The sequence below is a fragment of the Dipodomys spectabilis genome, unplaced genomic scaffold, assembly GCF_019054845.1.
Source record: "Dipodomys spectabilis isolate Male_0828 unplaced genomic scaffold, ASM1905484v1 ptg000318l, whole genome shotgun sequence".
In the NCBI taxonomy this organism is placed as follows: Eukaryota; Metazoa; Chordata; class Mammalia; order Rodentia; family Heteromyidae; genus Dipodomys; species Dipodomys spectabilis.
Window position 1 is genome coordinate 1,767,103 of NW_024870995.1, and position 19,624 is coordinate 1,786,726.

The window sequence follows — 19,624 nt, forward strand, 5'->3', positions numbered from 1 at the left end:
TCTGAGCAGGGCCTGAGGGCATCCTGTCCACCCTGTGTGTGGAACGTAGTGCATGGAGGACCTCCCTATAGAACAGGGGTTGCTGTAGATGGTTTGGGCAAATACTACTGATTTTAGCCAAGGGAATTAGTCAGCATGAAAATCTCTGAAGACTGAAGATCGAACTTTTCTCAAGAAATACAAATGGGAGTTTGAGACAACTTGAGCAACATTAATGGAGGCTTGAAGCACTGGATTTCTATGTTAGCAAGTGCACACAGCAGAGGAAGGTGGTGTTTGGGAAGAGGGGCAGGGGGCAAGCCAGAGGGTTCCAGGAGCAGCCTGTCTCCCTGATGACCACGGTGTGGACCCTGAAGCCCCAGGCTCTTCAAGAAATGCACTTTCCCTGGAAAGTTGATGCTGCACATAGGAACACAACTAACTGAGCCCGCTCTCTCTCTTTCCTCCCCCGCCCCGCTGCTAGATCCCATTGAAGGAAGGGCTTTAAACAGAATCCTGGGCTGGCCTGGGCTTGCGTGAAGAGGCTGACGTGAACTACACGACGCGAGGGCCGGGCGGGAAGGGAGAGTGACGCGGCCCAAACGACAGGCCCTCTGCCCTGAGGGGCGCCTCGCAGGAGCGCTGAAGCACGGGCGCCCCGCGGCCCGCGGCTCGCGGCCCCGCGGCCCCGCGGCCCCGCGCCGCCCCGGCCCCGCCGCCCCGGCCCCGCGGCCCCGGCCCCGCGGCCCGCCGCCCCGCGCCGCCCCGGCCCCGCGGCCGCCCCCACCTCTCTCTCTCTCCTCGCAGGCCACCGCGACCGCGACCCCGGCTGGGGCGTCTCGGGGGCGCACAGGCCCGGCCGCCGCAAATGGTGAGTGGCCGGAAGTGGCGAGCGGCGTCGTCGCGGGGTCCAGGCGGGCTCGGCCGCCTGCAGAGGGCCGACCGTGGGCGGGCGTTCCACGCAAGGGGCCAATCAGCCACCAGGCCTGCGCACGTCCCTACAAGGTCGCGCCTGGTAGGCTGAGCGCGGGCCAATTAGCGAGGCGCGCGGGCGCGGGGGAAGCTGTTGGAGGCCGAGGTGCACGCCGGGACGGGAGCGGGCCGTGTGGCGCTCAAGCGGCCGGCGCCATGCACGCGAGGGCCGAGCTCGTTCCGACCGTCGCCCTGCCGCCACCAAGCTGCTGTTTGCCCCGCCCCGGGCACCGGGGTGGCATGAACTCTCACCGGGGCGCATGGTGGCGGGCGAGGGCATGACAGGCCGGGCGGGCCCCGCGCCCGCTCGGGTGGCTCGAGGCCTGGCTGGCTGCGAGCACCTGTAGCTCCGGCCGCCGCCGGGGCCCGCGCGTGTGAGGGACCTACCGTGTCACACACCTGGACATGTCCGGAGCGGGCCCTCGGGCATGGACAGAGCCAGGTACGGGCCGCGGCCCCGGAGCCTCCCCGCCGCGGCCGCGGCCTCGCCCGCCCCGAGTCCCGACGCCGGCCTCGCCCCCCGGGGCGACGCGGACAGAGCCCCGCTGCACCCCGCCAGTGCTGCGCCGAGGCCTGACGCGGCTCCCACCCACCTCCCTCCCGCCTGGGGTGTGGGTGGCCCCCGAGCCGGTCCCAGCAGAGCCTCCGCCGGGAGAGCTGAGCTCCGCCGGCCAGAGCCACCCCTGAACAGTGATACTTCCGAGTACTAGTACTTGTGCGGGAAGTTGGGTCCCGGGAGCCGCCCATTAGCTTTGTTGCTCAAGGCGGGCACCTCCACTTCCGACTTCGTGGTGTTAATTGGAGATAAACAGTCTCAGATGTGTCTGCTTGAGGGAGCCTTCGAGCTGTGATCCTCAGATCTCAGCCTAGGATTACAGATAGGAGCCATCAGGGCTTACTGTATGTACCATTTTGACAGAATTTTTCTTTAATATTCCATAATCTTATCGGCGTCCAATAAAGCATCATAGGTGGGTGGTTGGCAGTCCTGTATGTGTGTATTATGTGTGTGTGTGTGTTACTGGAGAGTGAACTCGGCCTCACACGCTAAGCAGTTACTCTGTCTCTAGGCCATGCCTCCGGCCTAAACACAGGTAGTTTTTTTTTTTTTTTTGTCTTTTCTTTTTTTTTGGTACTGGGGATCGAACCCAGGACGTTGCACTTGCTAGGCAAGCGCTTTGCCACTGAGCTACATCCCAGCCCCACAGGTAGTTTTTGAGGTAAGGTTTCACTTCCTGTCTGGGCTCCCACTTGGGCCTCAGTCCACCTTTTAGGGCTCCTGTCGGAGTTAGCATAACAGGCGCACAGCACTGTGTGTTGAGAGGAGGTCCCATGAACTTTTGTGCTCAGGCTCCCTTGAACCACTACCCTTCTAATCATAGCTTCCAAAGTAGGTAGGGTTTACCGGTGTGAGCCACCCATGGCAAGTTCTCTGTAGACTGTATCTCCACCAGATCAAGTGTGAACTGAACCTGGAGTGCATTGAACCCAGTGGGTGTGGAGTACAGCATTCCACAACAGCCAGCGGCCGGGAGCACCGGGCACTGAGTGGGCCCAGGGCTCTGTCCCCTCCTTGCCTTTCCTGGGCTCCAAAAGTGGCCCTTGTGCCCCTAGGCTTCAGTGCTAATAGTTCCAGTAAAGTGGGCTCCAGACCTCACCTAGCCCCAGTCCTAACCTAGCCCCTGACCGGGACAGTCTAAGCCTCCCTGTTGTTTTCTAGGAAGAGCACATTTCAGACCTTCGGGAAAGAAGTGTGCCTCACAGGTCATTCGGTAAGCAAGCCCTTAGTCACTTGTCCCAACCCCATGGGTGGCTGGAGGGGCGGATGAGAGTCTGCGCCACAAGGAGGTGTGTAGTCAGAGGGCCATCGCGGAGCCCCACCCCTTGGGTCCTCACCACCCCACATTGAGTCTAGACACCCAGGAGAACCAGCACAGCCCCAGTGACCTGCTCCAGGTGTGACAAAGGCCAGCCCAGAGCACTGTGGTACAGACCCTTGTGCCCCTAGAGTAGGCTGGACTCTGCCATTGTCTGGAGACTTGTGCATGGTGAGGTGGCGAGCAGTGGCTGACTCCCTCCACGCAAGGTGTGCAGGCTCTGCAACCCCCCTCTAAGTGACTCTGGGCCTGACCAGGGCCATGGAGCCTGTGCCTGTCTGGCTTGTAGAAGGAGCTGGGCACTGCTATTCCAAGTACTGGCTCAGTGTACACACCGCATCAAGCTGATTTGACTCTTCTGGATCTTTCTTAGCTATGCCCCAGCATGCAGACTATTCTCAAAGAGTGCGTCTGCTGTGAATGCCACATCAAATTTGGGGGCCACCTACCTGTGCCCAGGGCCGAGGCAGCTCTGCCCTACTGGGTCCCGCCGTCCCTGCGGCCCCGGAAGCAGGTAGGTGCCATGTCCAGGCTTGACGTTGAGATTGGGTGTCAGGGGACCTGGGACCTCTCAAGCTCCAGGGGTTTTATGAGTGAGATTTAAAACATTTTGGGGACAGTTTATTTATTTTTGTTGGTCATGGCGCTGTTTCTCAGCTCTTCAGCTCAAGGTGAGCGCTTTATCATTTGAGCCACAGTGCCACTGTTGGAGATAAGAGTCTCATAGACTTTTCCTGTCGGGGCTGGCTTTGAACTGTGATCCTCAGATCTCAGCCTCCTGAGTAGCTAGGATTACAGGTGTGAGCTACTCGTGCCTGGCTCATGCCCCACTTCTTATTGGTTGAGATTGGATATTGAGAGCTTCTTTTCTGGGCAGGCCCTTGAGATTAGATCCTCCTGATCTCAGCCTCCTGAGTAGTTAGGATTGCAAGCATAAGCTACCTGCTCGGCTAGTCATTCATTTTCCTTGTTGAGTAGCATTTTATCATATGAATAGATCACAGCTTATGTCTTCATCTGATACATGGAGACTGTTTCCACTTTTTTTTTGGTGCCAGTCCTGGGGCTTGAACTCAGGCAGGACCCGGGCATTGTCTCTCTCTGTGCTCAAGGCTAGCACTCTACCACTTGAGCCACAGCACCACTTCTGGCTTTTTCTGTGTATGTGGTGCTGAGGAATTGAACCCAGGGCTTCGTGCATGCTAGGCGAGCACTCTCCCATGGAGCCCCCTTCCTGGCCTGTTTCCACTTTTATCTGTCCGGTGCTGGGCCCTTCCTGTGCCGCCTCCCTGGTCCTGGGTAAAGCCTCGGCGTGGAGTTGCTGCGTTCTGCTCTCAATGGTGGCACACTTTTGCAAAGCCCCGCCAGCTGTTTGTGGCATGGTTGTGCCTCCCTGCCGGCATGTCAGCAGTTGGCAAGCGTCTGCCTCCTTCCTGCCGCTCCTCCTGCCATCGGCCAGCGTTCCCCTCTGTAGCCTTGGCAACAGGTGCGCCCCTCTTGTGGTTCTGGTTTGAGTTTCTGCCGTCCCTGTGGTGTGGAGGATGTGTCCATGTGCCTTTACTGTCGGCATGGAGTGTTCTGCCCATTTCAAAAGTTGGGTTTTGTGTCTCAGCGTTTTGAGAGTTCTTCATGTATTGTGCACACAGGTTCTGTTTCAGAAGTTCATCTTGTAAACATTTGGCTTGGTTTGCTGTTCTTTACCAGAATCCTGCAAAGAGAGAAGTTTCCAGTTCCGATAAAGTCCAGTTTAGAAGTTTGGTCCTTTCTGCATCTTGCTTAGCTGTCCCCGTTGATCCCTTGGGACGTGGGTGGGCAGGAAGCGGCTGCGTGTGGGCACCCTCAGCCTGCGCTCAGTGGTGCTGCCTTGGTGCCCCATCCTCAGGGCTCAGCCAGGCAAGGCTGCTCTCCTGCCCTCGCACCCAGCCGGGCCTTCTGGCCTGGCCCCGTGCCCCTTTCTGGCTCTGGAATGTTCTGTTTCTTCTTTCTCTCCCACCAGCCGGTGCTGGATGATGAACAGCTGTGGGCAGGAGGGTGCCGTGCTCACCTCTGGCGCAGTGGCTGCTATGGACGGTAGCTCACCGGCGCTGCTGGCATGGTGGGACTGGCCAGGATGGCCTCATCCTGCCAGGGCAAATGGCCCCGAAAGAGCCACCGAGTGTGATGGTTGTCCTACTGTTGAGTCCCTACCAGTGGTGCTCAGCACCCCGTTGTCTCAATGCACTGGCACTGAAATGCAGGTGCCTCCCAGGAGTGCACTGCTGGTCTGCATCCGCTGTGCCCTCAGGCAGGGAGGCCCGAAGCTGAGGACAGAGCCAGTTCTCTTGTCCCTGCAGATGGGGTCCACCTCTGGGCTGCCATGGGTGGGTGTGCTCTTCTATCCTGGGAGGTTGGGCATGTCTGCAGGAGGGCAGAGGGGCCCAGCAGGCCCTGGGCTCAGACTGATGGGGTGGTGTGGGCCGATCCCATTCCCTTTGCGTCTTCTCTTCCCTTCCTCTGGTAGATCCCAAAGATGGCACAGCTTTGTGTCCCCAGAGCTGTCAGGACATGCCCCTGCCCATGCCACAGCTTCGGGGGACGCCTCCCCGCACCTCGGGTTCAGGCTGTGATGCCCTACTGGGTGCCCCGGGGCCTGCGGTCACGGAATAAGGTAAGGAGGTGGCTTACAGGACAGGGAGGGGCTGAATGGCAACGGCCCTCACAAGGCCAGGGCCTCCAGCAGCTGTGGCCAGGCAAGGTTGGAGGCCATGGAAGGTGTGGGCCCCTTTCTCTGGGAAGGTCAGATTGTCGGTCTCCTTCCTCACTGGTCCCCCCCCCCCCCTCCTCCTCCTCCTCCTCCTCCTCCTCAAAGCCGCCTCCTCTTCCTCTCTTACCTTTCCCTGCCCCACTCTCTCTGTTCCTGCCCAGGCTCCTGCAGAAGTTGCAGGAGGAGCCATCTCTCAGATCTTCTGTTCTCTAGCTCTGGTTCTGTCTGGCCATCCTTCCAAGCGATAGTCCAGGGCAGCACTGCCAGGACCTGCCAGCCCGGCCCTCCCCTGCCCTTCCTTCCTCTCCCCTGACTCTACTTGCTGGTTTGCCATCACCAAGGAACAAACTGTCGTCAGCGTGAAGACCTCAGGCTGCCCCCTTTCCTGCGGTCCCCAGTGCAGATCACCTGGCCTCTGGTGGACAGATCCCCTGGTGACAGTAGCTGGCGTTCTTGCCTTGTAGGTGGTGAAGAGGCAGTGGAGTTTTAAAGGCATGAAAGGTAATGGCACCCCCACCCCTCGCCCAGGGAGGGGTGGGCCCCAGGAGCACTGTGGTGCTCCCAAGCTTAGGAGATAGATGTAAGTTACATTTGAAGCCAAGCCCACTCAAGTGAGGAGATAGACAGAATGGGGCGCTGATTCCCAGTGCTTACAGGTGTTTCTTCCCCTAGCTTCAAGCACAAAGTGACTGAAGCATGAGGCATTTCCTTTGGCTTTAAGTCAACTGACTTCTGTGTTTTTGAAAAGTTTATTGTTATAATATTGCTATTATAAATGCTATACAGTGGGGTGACAGTTACATAAGTCAGATAGTGAGTACATTTCTGCTTGGACAGTGTGATTTCTGTTTTAAAGACATTTTTTGGAGGTATTGGATGTGTTTTACCATTGAGCCCTGCCACAGCCCTGAAAATTCATTTTCATTGTGCCGTGGTGCTAAGCAGTGCTCTTCCACCTGAGCCACGGCTAGCCCTTTTGTGTTAGGCTCTTTTTCAGGTAGTCTTGTGGGACCAGCCACCAACTGTGATCTACCTATGTGCTGGCTTACGGTTGTCTGGGACTGAAACCACACTGTATGTCTCAAGCCCGCCGTCTCCATTTGGGTGTGTTGGCAGGCTGGACCACTCAGGTTGGTTCTCAGGCTAGACCAATGAGGTTTGTTGGCAGGCTAGACCACTCAGGTTGGTTCTCAGGCTAGACCAATGAGGTTTGTTGGCAGGCTAGACCATCACACACACACATAGGAGGAGATGCAGGTGTCAGTGTGGAGCTGTGTCTGTCTGTTCCCCTGGAACAGAGCATTCCCACATGGTGCCCCAGTCACAGGCTTGCAAAGCCAAGCTGGTTTACATCAGATAGGGGTCTCGCCATGTGGATCCAGTTATCCATTGTTTTCATTGGATCTTCACCCACCCCTCCCCCTTCTCAAAAACCAAACCCCACCAAAGCCAGGGGACCCATCTGTCAGTTCCAGCGGGACCTCATGTCCTCCAAAACTGCTCAGAGTGCTGCTCTGAAGGGTAGATTCCTGAACGCCGCGGCATGCCACCCCGGACAATGCGACAAGCCGGCCATACTCGCTCTGTCTTGGCCCCCATGGGCTCAGCGTTCCAGAGCCCTACAGGCCCCAGCTCCAGGAGCCCGGGCTGGGTCCTGCCCTGTCCTCACGCCCCTTCCTGCCCCTAGAGCGCCGTTTATTGGAGTCCTCTCTGCACAAGCGCTGGCGGATCTGCGGAGACAGGCGCCTCCTGCTCAAGTGGCAGCATCTCCAGGCCCTTCACCAGGAAAAGCCACTGGCCCTGAGGAGGACAGCCAGCCCGCCCGCCCCACCCCAGCCCCTGAGTCTCAGCTTCCTGACCTTCCTGCAGGCCATCCTGAGGGCGCTGGTGGCCATTCGGTGAGCACCCGGCCTTGTTGCTTCCAACTTGGGCAGGTTGCCTCTGAAAATCAGGTGTAGCAATGCCCACTTCTGGATGCCAGCCCCTCTCCAGAGGCCTTGCATGCCTCACTCACCTGAGTTGTGTCCCATAATGCCTGCAGGAAGGCTTGCTGGCTTTAGCGCCTGGCTCTCAGGGCAGAGGCGTGCCACTGCCAGCTGTTGAAGAGCTGTCTGGCTGCATTGTGGGGAATGTGCAGTTAGGTTCCTCTAGCCAAACACCAGTGTGTCTTGGGCCTGGCAGACATGGGGGCAGGGGAGCCAGTTTTGGGCCTTTCCCATGGGAGCTAGGTGCAGGGATGGAATGGAATGGAGGAGCTCTTGCTTCTGGGGCAGAACTGCCGCAGCCTCCATTCCGTCTACCCCTTCACCAGGCCTGCCAAGCAAGGGTCCCTTCCCTTGCTGGAAGGAAGCTAGCGTCCGCAGGGGCAGCGTGGCTCAGGGCCCCCCTGTTGGGAGTGATGCATCCCACACTGGCTCTGCTGCTTCCATGGCCTCCTCAGCCCCCGCTGCAGTGGGACCCGCCACCCCTGGGTGCTCGCAGGGTCCCCATCTCACTCTGGGGCCGTCCGAGTGCCACTTTTTTCTTTGCTTTCTAGCCAGTTGTTTTGGGTTTGACGTTGGGAGCTCCAGCAAAGGTTGTCACCACCAAGATCATCAGGAAGGCCCCCAGATCAGGAGGAGCAGTGGCGCCCGCCATTTCCCGAGATGCAGTTCACCCAAGGTCCACTCCAGGGCCCATGCCATCACGTGACTCCGGCTTGTAGCCAGGGTGGGGTGAATTCAGATGAGATTTGGTTATGAATGCAGTTAATAAATATTATTTGTGAAACTCCAAATTGGCCACCTTTTGAAACTAATTTTTTCTTTTATGAAGGAGGGACTTCCCAGAGATGGAAGAAGAGGCTCTCCTCCACCACTGCATATTTCCACACTTTGACCCTCCTCCCAAGCTGACTGATCATGGCCCTGGACCAAGGTTTTGTGGCTTTCTAGAACAGTTCCTGGGCCTGATTTGCATGTACCACCCTAATGTCCTTTGGAACCCTGTCGGTAGTGGGGTGAAGGCAACAGCCCTCTCCATATTTGTGGCCTGGCAGAGCTTGGAAAGGCACACTAGCCTTGTACTGGATCAGCTAGGTGTGGCTGTGCTTTAAGGCAGGGCTGCCCGTTCTCTCCATGCAGTTTGGGAGAGAATTTAGTGCTTGAGTCTTGAGGGAAACTGAGGCACAGAGAGGTCAAGCAGTTTGCACTATAGGCTATAGAGAGCTCGTGCGCAGCCCAGGCAGGATTCAAACCCAGGTTGCATGGTTAGAACTAGCCCCCAGCTGCTTCAGGCTCATTCCAGTTCCCCAGGTGTCAGGCCAGAGCAGGAGTTGGGTAGAGAATGTGCAGAGGATTCCTGTAGCATCCAGGCTTGGGTGTGTATGTGGCTGGACTTGTGCAAAGGCAGCAGGCAGGGGCACTGGGTGCAGCTGTCCCCTCCCAGAAAAGGAGGGGCACTAGAAGTGGTCCGTGGGTGGGGGTCCCATGGGCGGCCCTCAGCTTGTGTCTCCTCTGTCTCCACTGTTCGCTGACTACCAAGGCTTGGGCCTGGCACGTCCCAGGAGGCAGGGCAACCCCAGGATGCCTGCTTCTTCCAGCCCACCCGGCCCTCCTGGCGGATGCCATATTGAGCAGAGCTGCCATTGTATGCTGGGTGGCTCTACCTTCTCCCCGCCCGCCCGCCCCCCAGCTGGAGAGGCGTGCCACCCACAAGTTCAGCTCCGCATTAGCACGTCGTCTTTCCCGCTGTCACTGCCCTGTCAGCCACAGTGTGGCACCTCTGCAGTCTCTTGTAATATTTCATATACTTTCAGTCCTAAAGCAAAGGAACTGGCTTTTTTTTTTTTTTAAGGCGGTACGGAGGATGGAATGGAGGCCTTGCACATGCTAGGCAAGAGACTCCCACTGGGCCACACCCCAGCACAAGTGCAATAGCCTTGCACGGTCAGAAACAGGCATTCAGTGGCACATGTGTGTAACCCATGGGCGGACTTCTTCATGCTACAGTTCCAGTCCTCTGAGCCTAGGGCTTGTACTGGCCATTGCCGAGCCTTCCAAGACTGCTCTAGCACCCATCTTAACTTAAAAAGCAAATTTATGTACTGCTTGCTTTAAGGGCTCTTTCCTTTGAATGAGGTCCCAACTGCAGTGGAGAGTAGCAAGTTGGGATCTTTTCATTTTCCCAGGTAAGACAGCCCTAGGGGTGGATCCAGACCTGGCTGCCCAGGACATAGCTGGAGCTAGTTATTTTTTTTCTTTTTTCCTCAGTCCAGGGGCTTGAACTCAGGGACTGGGCACTGTCCCTGAGTTTCCTTTGCTCAAGGCTAGCACTCTACCACTTGAGCCACAGCGCCACTTCCAGCTTTCTCTGTGTATGTGGTACTAGGAATGGAACCCAGGGCTTCATGCGTGCTAGGCAAGCACCTTACCTCTGAGCCACACTCCCAGCCCCTGAAGGTAGTTTCTTAAGGACCTGTCAGTCATTCCTGCTATGGAGTCCCACCTCTGTCACCAGGCCCCGCCCAAAGCGGTGTGTCTGCTACATTCAGCAGCTGTGACATCGCATGGCATTTGTGCGTTGTCAGCTGGTCATGTAATTAAAATGGCATCTCTGGAGCCACCTGTGAGTAGCCAGAGCCCTCTGGACAAGCCTGTCCTTTGTTCTTTGGGGAAGGTCATTTACTCTGGTTTGAACCAAGGAGGGAATTTATAGCTTGTGTATCTGAAGAGTCTAGGGATAGGATGGCTTCCAGAATGGCTTGACTCAGGGATGTAAATGGCGACATCAGGCCCCAGAGTCTCCCTTGTCTGTATTTTGCATTCCTCCATACTGCTTTCACGGAGGCTTTCAAACATTCTATTATTTTGTATCAGTGCTGGAGCTTGAACTCAAGGCTTGGGCACTGTCTCTTAGCTTTTTCACTCAAGGCTGGTGTTCTATCACTCGAGCCACAGCTCTACCTCTGGCTTTTTGGTTAATTTGAGATGAGAGTCTCAAGGATTTTCCTGCCCAGCTGGCTTTGAACTTCAATCCTCAGGTCTCAGCCTCCTGAGTAGCTAGGATTACAGGTGTGAGCTACCAGTGCCCCGCCACAGTGGTTTTATTTTTTTGTTTGTTTTTGTTTTTTGGTCGGTCGTGGGGCTTGAACTGTGGGCCTGCCACTTTCCCTCAGCTCTTCAGCTCAAGGCTAGCACTCTACCACTTGAGTCACACCACTACTTCAGGCTTTTTCTGCTTATGTGGTGCTGAGGAATTGAACCCAGGGCCTCATGCATGCAAGGCAAGCACTCTACCACTGAGCCACCTTCCCAGCCCCCACCGTGGTTTTTAATGTTCACCTATCTAGAGTGGAAGGAGCAGGTGAGGTCTTCCATCATTCAGCAACCACCCTTCAACTATGAGGAATCTGGCAAGAGAATCCCATCCATGCTTTTTAAGAAAAAGCCCATCACAGAGGGAGCCCAGCACTCCCTGACCTTGAGGCCCTGGCTGGGCTTTCCTGCGGAACAAACCCCGCACTTGAGCCTCCTCAGGCGCTGGCTGAGGCACCTGGGGTGTCGGGGATTGGCTGGCCGGGCTGCCTGTGAGAACCAAGGCTGCTCCGGCCCCCAGATTGGCTGTGTACAGCAGCTGTGAGCCTTTGCCGGGCGCTAGACAGGAGAGCGGAGGTCAATGGTAGCTCTCATAGTGGAAGGCAACAGGGGGCTCCCGGCCAAGACACGGAGGAGTTTCCCAGGGAAGCGGCGAGCTGGTGGAGGGTGTCTCAGTGGCGGCCTCGGCCTCCGGTCAGGCTCACGCACAGGGCTCCAGATGCTACTGCTTGACATTCGGCCACAGCAAGGAGACAGCGTCCAGGCTTTGGAAAAATGGGAAGCAGAGAGCCATCGCTCAGACAGAAAAGGCTGCACCCCTGACGCTGCTTGAAGCAACAGAGTTTCTTCTTTTGGTCAGGGAACTGGACAATGTTCTCTTCTTCCCTCACCCCACTCCTCTTCTTCCTTCTCAACCTTTCTTCTTTTTTTTTTTCCTGTTAAGGATCAAACCAGGGCCTCAGGATGCCGGCAGGTATCTGCCACTCGCCATACCCCAGTTGGCTCTTTTCCTCATTCAGTCCTTGCCTAATAACTGTCTTCCCCCGGATTTCAGAGGTCCGGAAGTGGGCATTTCTGGGGCCCAGTGTTCTGCTGACTGAGCATTGAGAAACTTGTTTCAGGATACCCAGCTGGTACGCAGCAGGACTGCGTTCTGTCCCAATCTAATGGGTCTGCGTGGGACCCTGTTCCAGTAGTTCTGTCCTGGTCCTGCTTCAGGGCACACACGTGGAGCACCCCGGCTCCAGTCATGCCTGGGGCATCCAGGCCAGGAATCCCGTGTTCCTCCTGGCCTTGGGCGCCCTGACCTCTGTCACCTGTGTCTACCTACTGGCCCCAAAAATGAAGTCTGGCCTTGGAGCCTCCTGCTCCACGTAGGCCTGTACACAGAGGAGACTCAGCGGCTGCTTTGTGGAGTGAATGAATCCCGTAGCTCCAGCGCTGTGCACACTGTCGTCTCTGGAGCTGGCTCTCTGGGGTGCGGGGTACCCAGGAGCTGGGCCCTTGTGTGGCGGGTGGCGTGGGTGTCCGTCTCTGAGGAAACAGTGCTGTAGGCCTGTGGGTGGCCTCCCCGGCCGCCTCTCTTCCCGTCCTGACCAAGGGCGACCTGAGATTGTACACAGGGGGCCTCATGCCAGGGCTGGGACGCAGAAACCCCAATTGGGGGCCCAGGCTGCGAAGACAGGGCCGAAGCACTGGCAGTCTGCCCAGCCCAGCCCCCCTCCTTGGGGGTTCCTCTGGCCGCTCTCACCCCGTCCCCTTTCTAAGAGCTCTGATACCTGGCTCTGGATGGGGACACATGGAGATGCTGAGCCCAGAGTGGCCATGCCACACCCTAAGCCACACGGTCCGCTCCTGCCACGTGCAAGGCCTCCTGGCCCTTGGCCGCTGTGTGTCTAGCAGCCTGCTCACTCCTCCTCCACGATTGGGTACTCAGGTCCCTCACGTGGGATAAGGTGGGCTCACCACATGGAGTCAGCAGGCTGTCTGGTGGCTCTGCCGTCGGCTGGCGATGCCTGGCAAGGCCTGGCTTGGGCCTGTCCGGGTGGCTGGGTGCTGGTGCTCACCATGCCCGGCCCATGCTGCTCTCTGGCGGGTGTCCTCTTGGGGGTCTGGAAGGCCCACCGGAGTGCTTGGAAACGACCTGGCTCCTTTCGGCATTTTTGGGAGAGACAGCCCTGTTTGCGGGCACCATTCTCACTTTGAAACGACAAACCCTGGGCTGTGCTTGAGCAGGGATGGCGTGGCGCTCCGGAGTCAGGAGAAGGTGCTTGTTTCAGTCCCAGCCAAGCAAGAGTGTATCTTCCAGCCTCAATCCCAGCCCACAGCCCAGAGTGGGGGGTGCAGGGGACCCAAGGGGGCTGCCGACACGGCCTGGGCTTAGTGGGAGGGGGCTGTGGCCGTGGGGACCCTTGCCAGGGTCAGGCTGAGTCACCCATGGAAAGGGACGCTAAGACACCCTGTGTCCTGCATGGAGCCTCCCCGGCTCAGCCTCCAGGGCACTGGCCACAGCGATGCCCCTTCTGCCTTCCCGAAGCCTGCTCACCTTTAGACTTAGCCATAGCAGGCTGACATATTAGAGGTGGGCAAAGATTTGACCCTTGGCAACGACACGTTACATTCCCGGGTGCCCTCTGCCCCAGGCCTGGTGGCTTGGGGCAGGAGGTTCCTCTTCAAAGTGGATGCCTGGGCCCATTGATTTCCTGTCCTCTCGCACCCAAGCGTCTGGCAAATTGTCCGCAAACCGTCACTGGCCGTAGGGCCCTGGGGTGGTGGTGGGACCCGGGATGGCACTGCGTCCTGGGGGCCAGCCACCCATGAACCTCCTCCACAGCTTCAGTGTTCTCCCATTTGTGTGTGTGTGTGTGTGTGTGTGCCCAGGGCAAAACCAGAAGACCCTATCTGAAAAGTAACTAAAGCAAAAAGGGGCGCAGTCCTGTTAGGGTGCCTGCCTACTAAGTGTGAAGGCCTAACTAAAAACCCCACAAGTGTGCCAGGTGTGTGCGTGTGTGTGAGAGAGGTGGGAATGCTCGGCTCACAGTTGTGTGTGACACACCCCCAGGGTGCCTGTGTGGGTGTCATTCCCTCTTACGGATGGAGAGTCAGGACCAGGCCTGACATCAACCAGTAGGAAGGGACTGAGAGGTGCCAACGTGAGGGCACCGCCCTCCTTCCCTGCCTCCTTCCCTGCAGGCCCGGATCTGAGGAAGCTGAGAGACTACGGTGACAGGAAAGCAGACATCCAGACGTTCAGAGTGCTGACAGGCCAAGGAGGGGAGTGGAAGGAAGGGAGGGGCAGGTGGGGGATGGAGCAGGCAGGGGGCACAGGCGCCAGGAGGGTGGGTGAAGTATTGGTCAGGGCTGGGGGCGGAGCTTCATGGGCCCTGGTGAGGCCTGGTCCATCCCCCACGGCGGGGGGGGGGGGGGGGGGGGAGGGAGGGTGAGGTGGGCAGGCAGCCAGCCTGGCCTGGCATCCCGCGAGCTCCCTCTGGTGGCTGAGATGGAAGGCACACGGGTATAGGTGGTTGCCCTGGGACTTGGCCCGCCTTGGGGATTTGCAGGTGGAGGGGCTGGGGTGGGGGGCAGGAATGCAGGAGGAGCCATTGGCTGCACGGGAAGGTGGGCCGGAGGGGAATCTGTTACTTCTGTGTGGAGCCGTTGGCCTGGCTGTGTCTGAGGGGGACAGCAAATCCAAGTTACCAATTGGCTGTTTGGGGAGCAGGTGTGGGTGGGAGCGGCCTGGTCTCTGGAGGAGGGGAGCGCCTGATCAGATGTTACTCACCACCAGAGGTCGCAGAGCACACATCACATGGAAAGAGCCATCTTCGGAGATCCAGGGGCCGCGCCCTCGTGACTCTGATGCTGGGCCGAGGTCCCCACCTCAAACAAGGTGCAGAGGACACACAGACGCCTCACGGCCAGGCCTGCCAGCCACCTGGTCTGGTGTCGACACCCCTCCCTGGAGGGGTGCTGAGGGGAGCAGAGGAGGGCATCAGGCTAGCACCCTGTGGGGCTCCGGGGGGTCATGCGGCACAGAGAGCTCCCAGCCCCCTTCCTGGGGGAGGGCGAGCCCTCCTCTCCACCCTGCTGTGAGCTCCAAGGTTCTCCAGACCTCTGAGGCCCTGGGTTCAGGCCAACGATGGGCAAGGGTGTGCTGGGGCAGGTGGGGGGCCTGGGGGAGGAGGCCCTCCCTGGTACTTGTCTTTGACTGTATCCTTGGTGTCTTCTGGGAACGCCGTGGGAGCCACATACATGCTGAGCGAGCAACAGGTGAATTTTTATTTATTTATTTTTATTTTGTCGGTCGTGGGGCTTGAACTCTGGGCCTGGGCGCTGGTCTTGTGGTGGTTTATTGGAGATAAGAGTCTCATGGCCTTTCCTGCCCAGGCTGGCTTTGAACTGTGATCCTCAGATCTCAGCCTTGTGAGTAGCTGGGATGACAGGCGTGAGCCACCGGCGCCCGGCTCAGGTGACATTTTTGTAATATTCTTCAATTTGTGTGAAATATTTCAACATAGGCCACAGTCTACACTTCGAGGGCCTCTGCTCCGCGGGTCGATGACTGGACCTGCCCCAGGGGAGGCCCGCGTGCTGGGCGGCTGCATGGGCTAAAGCCCCAAATCCAAATTCTGATCAAGTTTTCTAAGCGTCTGTGTCCTCAGTTTTCACATGTGCTCTCTCTCTTTCACACACACATACACACACACACATGCGTGCGCGCACACACACACACACCCCTGCCTCTGCGCGGTGGGGAAGGGCCGGGTTAGTGGGCAGGTGAGTGCTGGCTCGCTCTGCCCGGGTTGTCTCGGGCCTGCGCTCTGTGCACAGTCCTGCCTCAGCTTTATTCAGTCTGTTGCGCGTTCCTTCTCTGTCCCTCTGCTCTCACCTGTAAGCTGGAATAACAGCAGTTATTCCACAGCTCATGGGCGGCTGTGGTCATGACACGAACGAAGAATCATACAGTGTTTACAAAGTGCCTGGCAGGCAGGCGCCTAGGAGGTATTGCTAAACAAAAACAAGAACTGGATGGTGGTCATCATTACCAGGGCCCGTCGCCCGCTGTGTTCCTTGGGGCCTGGTGATCCTGTCAGAGGTGGCCTAGAGTTGGGGTCCCAGCAGAGCTGCTAATCTGACCCTGTTGATGCGTTTGATGGGTGCCGGCTCTGTGCTTGGGGCCTTGCCAGTCCGCGTGGGCTGCTCACACCCAGTGCGAGGCCTCTTAATTGGCTTCAGGCGTAGCTGCAGAATCCTGAATCATTTAACGATCTCCAGTAACGAGCTCTCTTTGTCTAGTGTTTGTTTTATGCCTCACGCATGGGCACAGAATGGTGGTGATATTAATCTCAGGGGCACTTTAGTGATGCGTGTGTTTGGGGGAAGTTCCCGGCTCCTAACCCCAAGGTGCTAGAACTGTGTGGGACCAGGTGAAATGTTTCGTGTCACTTGCAAGAAAGAGAAAAGAGATGCTGTTTTGGCCCAGCAGTGGAAGAGCGTTTCACAGCCAGACCCATGCTGCTGAAGGATGCTTATCAAAGCCTGCAGGCTTTGAAAACCTGGTCATCAGTCTACCCCTTCCCTCCTGCTCATCTGTCCCCCATCCAGATGCCACAATATACCTGTCCCTCTGCCCGTCCGTCCACCATCCACCACCCATGCAAATAGGTGCTCATCTAGTTATTCACGTGCTTACCTGCCTACACCTCACCCATTCACCCACCAGCCCATCCATCTATCCATTCGTGTATCCTGGTATCCCCCTCCCCATCTAATCATTTACCCATGAGCTTAGTTAAGGAAGAGGACATATGTGGTATCACTGGAGTGGGCAGGTGTTGCCCCGGTGCCAGGCTCTGCTTGCTGTAGCTCACACATGCAGATTCAGTTTTGAGCCGTCATTCCACATGGCAGCCACATCGGTGTGCTGAGCTCCCCGGGAAAGACCCGCCTCCCATACTGCCCGTGCCTCTCGGGTGTCCAGCAGGACCAGGGTGCAAAGGCTCCTTCGGGGAGAAGCCAAAGCCTAGAATTTCCGACCTCTGAAAACAGTGAAAAGATGAAAAAAAAAAAAAAAAAAAAAAGAAACATGGCTTATTGTGTATTTTCCAGAGAAAACGGTTCCTCCCTTCCCCCTTACTGCGTTGCTCCTGGGCTTTCCAGGCTCTCCTCTGCTTCTGTTCCCCCGGGTGAGAGAGAGGCTGGTTACAACTGGGTCCGGCGTGGAAATCCCAGTCTTCCTTTTTTAATAAAATTTAAGACCACCGGACACGGCTTGCCAGGCTGACTCTCCGGCCTTGCCCTCCGCCGAGTTTCTGAAAGGCCTGTGGGCCCGGCTGCTAATGTGCTGAGATGGATTTTCCTGTCCCAGGGAGGTGCTAATGCCTGAGGTGTTGACCTGCAGCTGGGGAGGAGCCGTGGGCACGCATGCGCGATCAGGAACAGTCTTCCTGTCCTGCCAGGGGTGGCGGCAGCTCAGTCTCAGCCGCGGCCAAGTGAGGATGCCGGGGGGCAGAGGTCTCCCTGGAGCCCCGGAGGGGGTCTGTCTCGCCTGCCCTGGGAGCTCCAGGGGTCGCCCTGGGCCTCCCGAGGTTGCAGGCAGGAGCCCTGTCGCTGCAGACGGCTCCCGTTGGGTGTTGGGACTTCCCTCGTGTCTCTGTAATGAAAGTGTGCACCCCATCATCTCAGCACGAGCTCCCCATCAACACCGTGGTGCGCCGTTACCCCTCCTGGCTGCCGCTGGCCTTGGATTTGGGCATGAAGTCAGTCAGGTTCGTGGCGATAGTCATGTGTCAAGGCAGACTGAAGGCTGGCTTGGCTGCTCACGGTCGGTGTGTGGTGTGTGGTGTGTGGTGTGTCTTTGGGTCAGCCAGGCTTCTTCGGGGCTTCTCAAGGGCACACAACCGCAAATCCGCATTGCGGGGTGAGTGTCCGAGGCGGACAGGGGAGATGCGCATTCTGCATTGCGGGGTGAGCGTCCGAGGCGGACGGGGAGACGCGCATTCCGCATTGCGGGGTGAGCATCTGAGGCAGACGGGGGAGACGCGCATTCTGCATTGCGGGGTGAGCATCTGAGGCAGACGGGGGAGACGCGCATTCTGCATTGCGGGGTGAGCGTCCGAGGCGGACGGGGGAGACGCGCATTCCGCATTGCGGGGTGAGCGTCCGAGGCGGACGGGGGAGACGCGCATTCCGCATTGCGGGGTGAGCGTCCGAGGCGGACGGGGAGACGCGCATTCCGCATTGCGGGGTGAGCGTCCGAGGCGGACGGGGAGACGCGCATTGTGTCCAGCGCGTGTACCTGTGGCCTCCCTCACTGTCCTTTCTTGGCAGGTTTGTTTTCCCTGACTAAACGCCATCTGCCTCACTCACCAGCCTCGGGAGCAGGATTAGGTCTCCAGAAGGAAACTGAGTATGGGTTGCTTCACGGGCCCAGAGGGAAACGGGAAGATGTTGGCAGGTGAGCGCCTTCCTCGTCAGCCTTCGGTCCTCCCTTGGGACGAGACGCCGACCGAGCCTTCTAATGGGTGGAGGTGTGATGCTGAGCCGTGCACGCGTCCATCCGCCCAGGGCGTTCCCGCTGTCACTGTGGGCCAGCTCTCCATGTGGGACCTCACCTGCCCCCATTCTCACCCTCTGGAGCAGCTGTTGTCGCTTTACAGATGTGTCTGGCTCTGTCACCTGCTATTTTCCTCAGACATTACACATCTGCTTGTTGTAAACACCACAAGACTTTGTCATTATATTTGTGCTGGTCACGCCTTGTCTGTCCTGGGGATTTACAGTCTATGTCTTCAATAGGTCACTGTCTGCTTTCAAATCGTGTGCCGGTCACTTGGTTCAGCGCCACGGTGGCCCTCTGGGCCTCCCTCTGCCTGGCCTTTCCCGTCAGCCTCACATGTGCGAGTCTGTGGCTCTGCGCGCCCGCTTCTGCCCTGGACAGTCCGTATTGTGACTGACGAGGTCTCTTGTACTTTGCCTTCATTTGAACGCTTTTGAAAGTCCTTTCTCTGTATAGAGCCAAATCTCTTTCTGGTCTCCTGTTCCTTCCACTCTTTCCCTCCAAAGAGCCCTCCTCTAGTGTGCTGTGACAGAAGTCTGTCGGAGATTTTATTGTTCTGAACTTAATAAAAGGGTGCTTCCTTTTATGAGAGAGGTTTCTTCCTGGGGGCAGATTTACATGGATGGTTATTTACTGTTTTGATTTATGTTTCAGCACTTGATGGTTTGCAGGCATTACACAAGACCAGCACGGAGCATCGAGCCTAGCACTGTACCACTTGGGCTCCAGCTCCGGTTCCGTCTGCGGCCCCTTCCTCAGCCTCAGGCCCTCTGGCTGTCTTGAAGAGGCCCACAGCACCTTCCAGCAGGGCCACCCTGGGGCTGCCTTCCACAGCTGGGCCTTTGGTTGCTGATGCCCCGGAGTCAGTGTCCTACCGGCTCCTCCTCCTCAGTGGTGTTCCACTGTGCTCGCCCTCCTGCTGTGGGTGAGTCTCATCAAGCATGAGGCTGGGCTGGGAGCACTTCCGCAGGCTGACAGCCCCCAGAGGGACACAGCTCCTCTCCAGGTCCAGCAGCCCAGTGGCGCCCAGAATTCCCATGCAGGACTTGCTGTGCCCACCACAAATGCACCTGTTGAAGTGGATGGGGACCATGCATCAGTTTGGGACCTGCGGAAGGAAGCCGGCTGGCCTGCCTGCCTGCCCAGCCCCGGCCTCGGCTTGCGTCGCCGTCCCCGGCTCTGCCTGCTCTGGACATTTTATTGAAATGCCCTCTGGTACTCCGTGTCTGGCCCCGGCTTCTCCAAGGACCTCTGCGTGTGGATGTATATCAGCTCTTCATTCTCCCTGTGGCAGAATAGCATTCCACTCTGTGCGCGGTCTCCACCTTCTTCGGCTGTGCTGTCTTCCTCCTGACGCTTCCCCCTTCCACCCTTCCCCAGGGCTGGCTGTCTCCCAGCAGTGCCTGGCATAGCGTCCTCT

The 19,624-nt window shown here is 57.9% G+C and overlaps 1 protein-coding gene across 1 annotated transcript; it reads left to right on the top strand.

Moving 5' to 3' along the window:
• Positions 1-1,379: 1,379 nt before the first annotated feature.
• On the top strand, positions 1,380-8,153 carry CUNH16orf95 (chromosome unknown C16orf95 homolog). Its single transcript, XM_042702267.1, has 7 exons — positions 1,380-1,560; positions 2,653-2,723; positions 3,202-3,342; positions 5,329-5,475; positions 6,036-6,072; positions 7,259-7,469; positions 8,108-8,153. Exons 1-7 carry the CDS (start codon positions 1,380-1,382, stop codon positions 8,124-8,126), a joined length of 807 nt encoding a protein of 268 aa, XP_042558201.1. The 3' UTR covers positions 8,127-8,153.
• The last annotated feature ends 11,471 nt before the right edge of the window (positions 8,154-19,624 follow it).

Coding starts and splice junctions, on each gene's coding strand:
- CUNH16orf95 (XM_042702267.1), top strand. CDS start 1,380: ATGGACAGAGCCAGGTACGGGCCGCGGCCCCGGAGCCTCCCCGCCGCG. Junction 2,724..3,201: donor TGTGCCTCACAGGTCATTCG/GTAAGCAAGCCC, acceptor GATCTTTCTTAG/CTATGCCCCAGCATGCAGAC. Junction 6,073..7,258: donor GAGTTTTAAAGGCATGAAAG/GTAATGGCACCC, acceptor TCCTGCCCCTAG/AGCGCCGTTTATTGGAGTCC.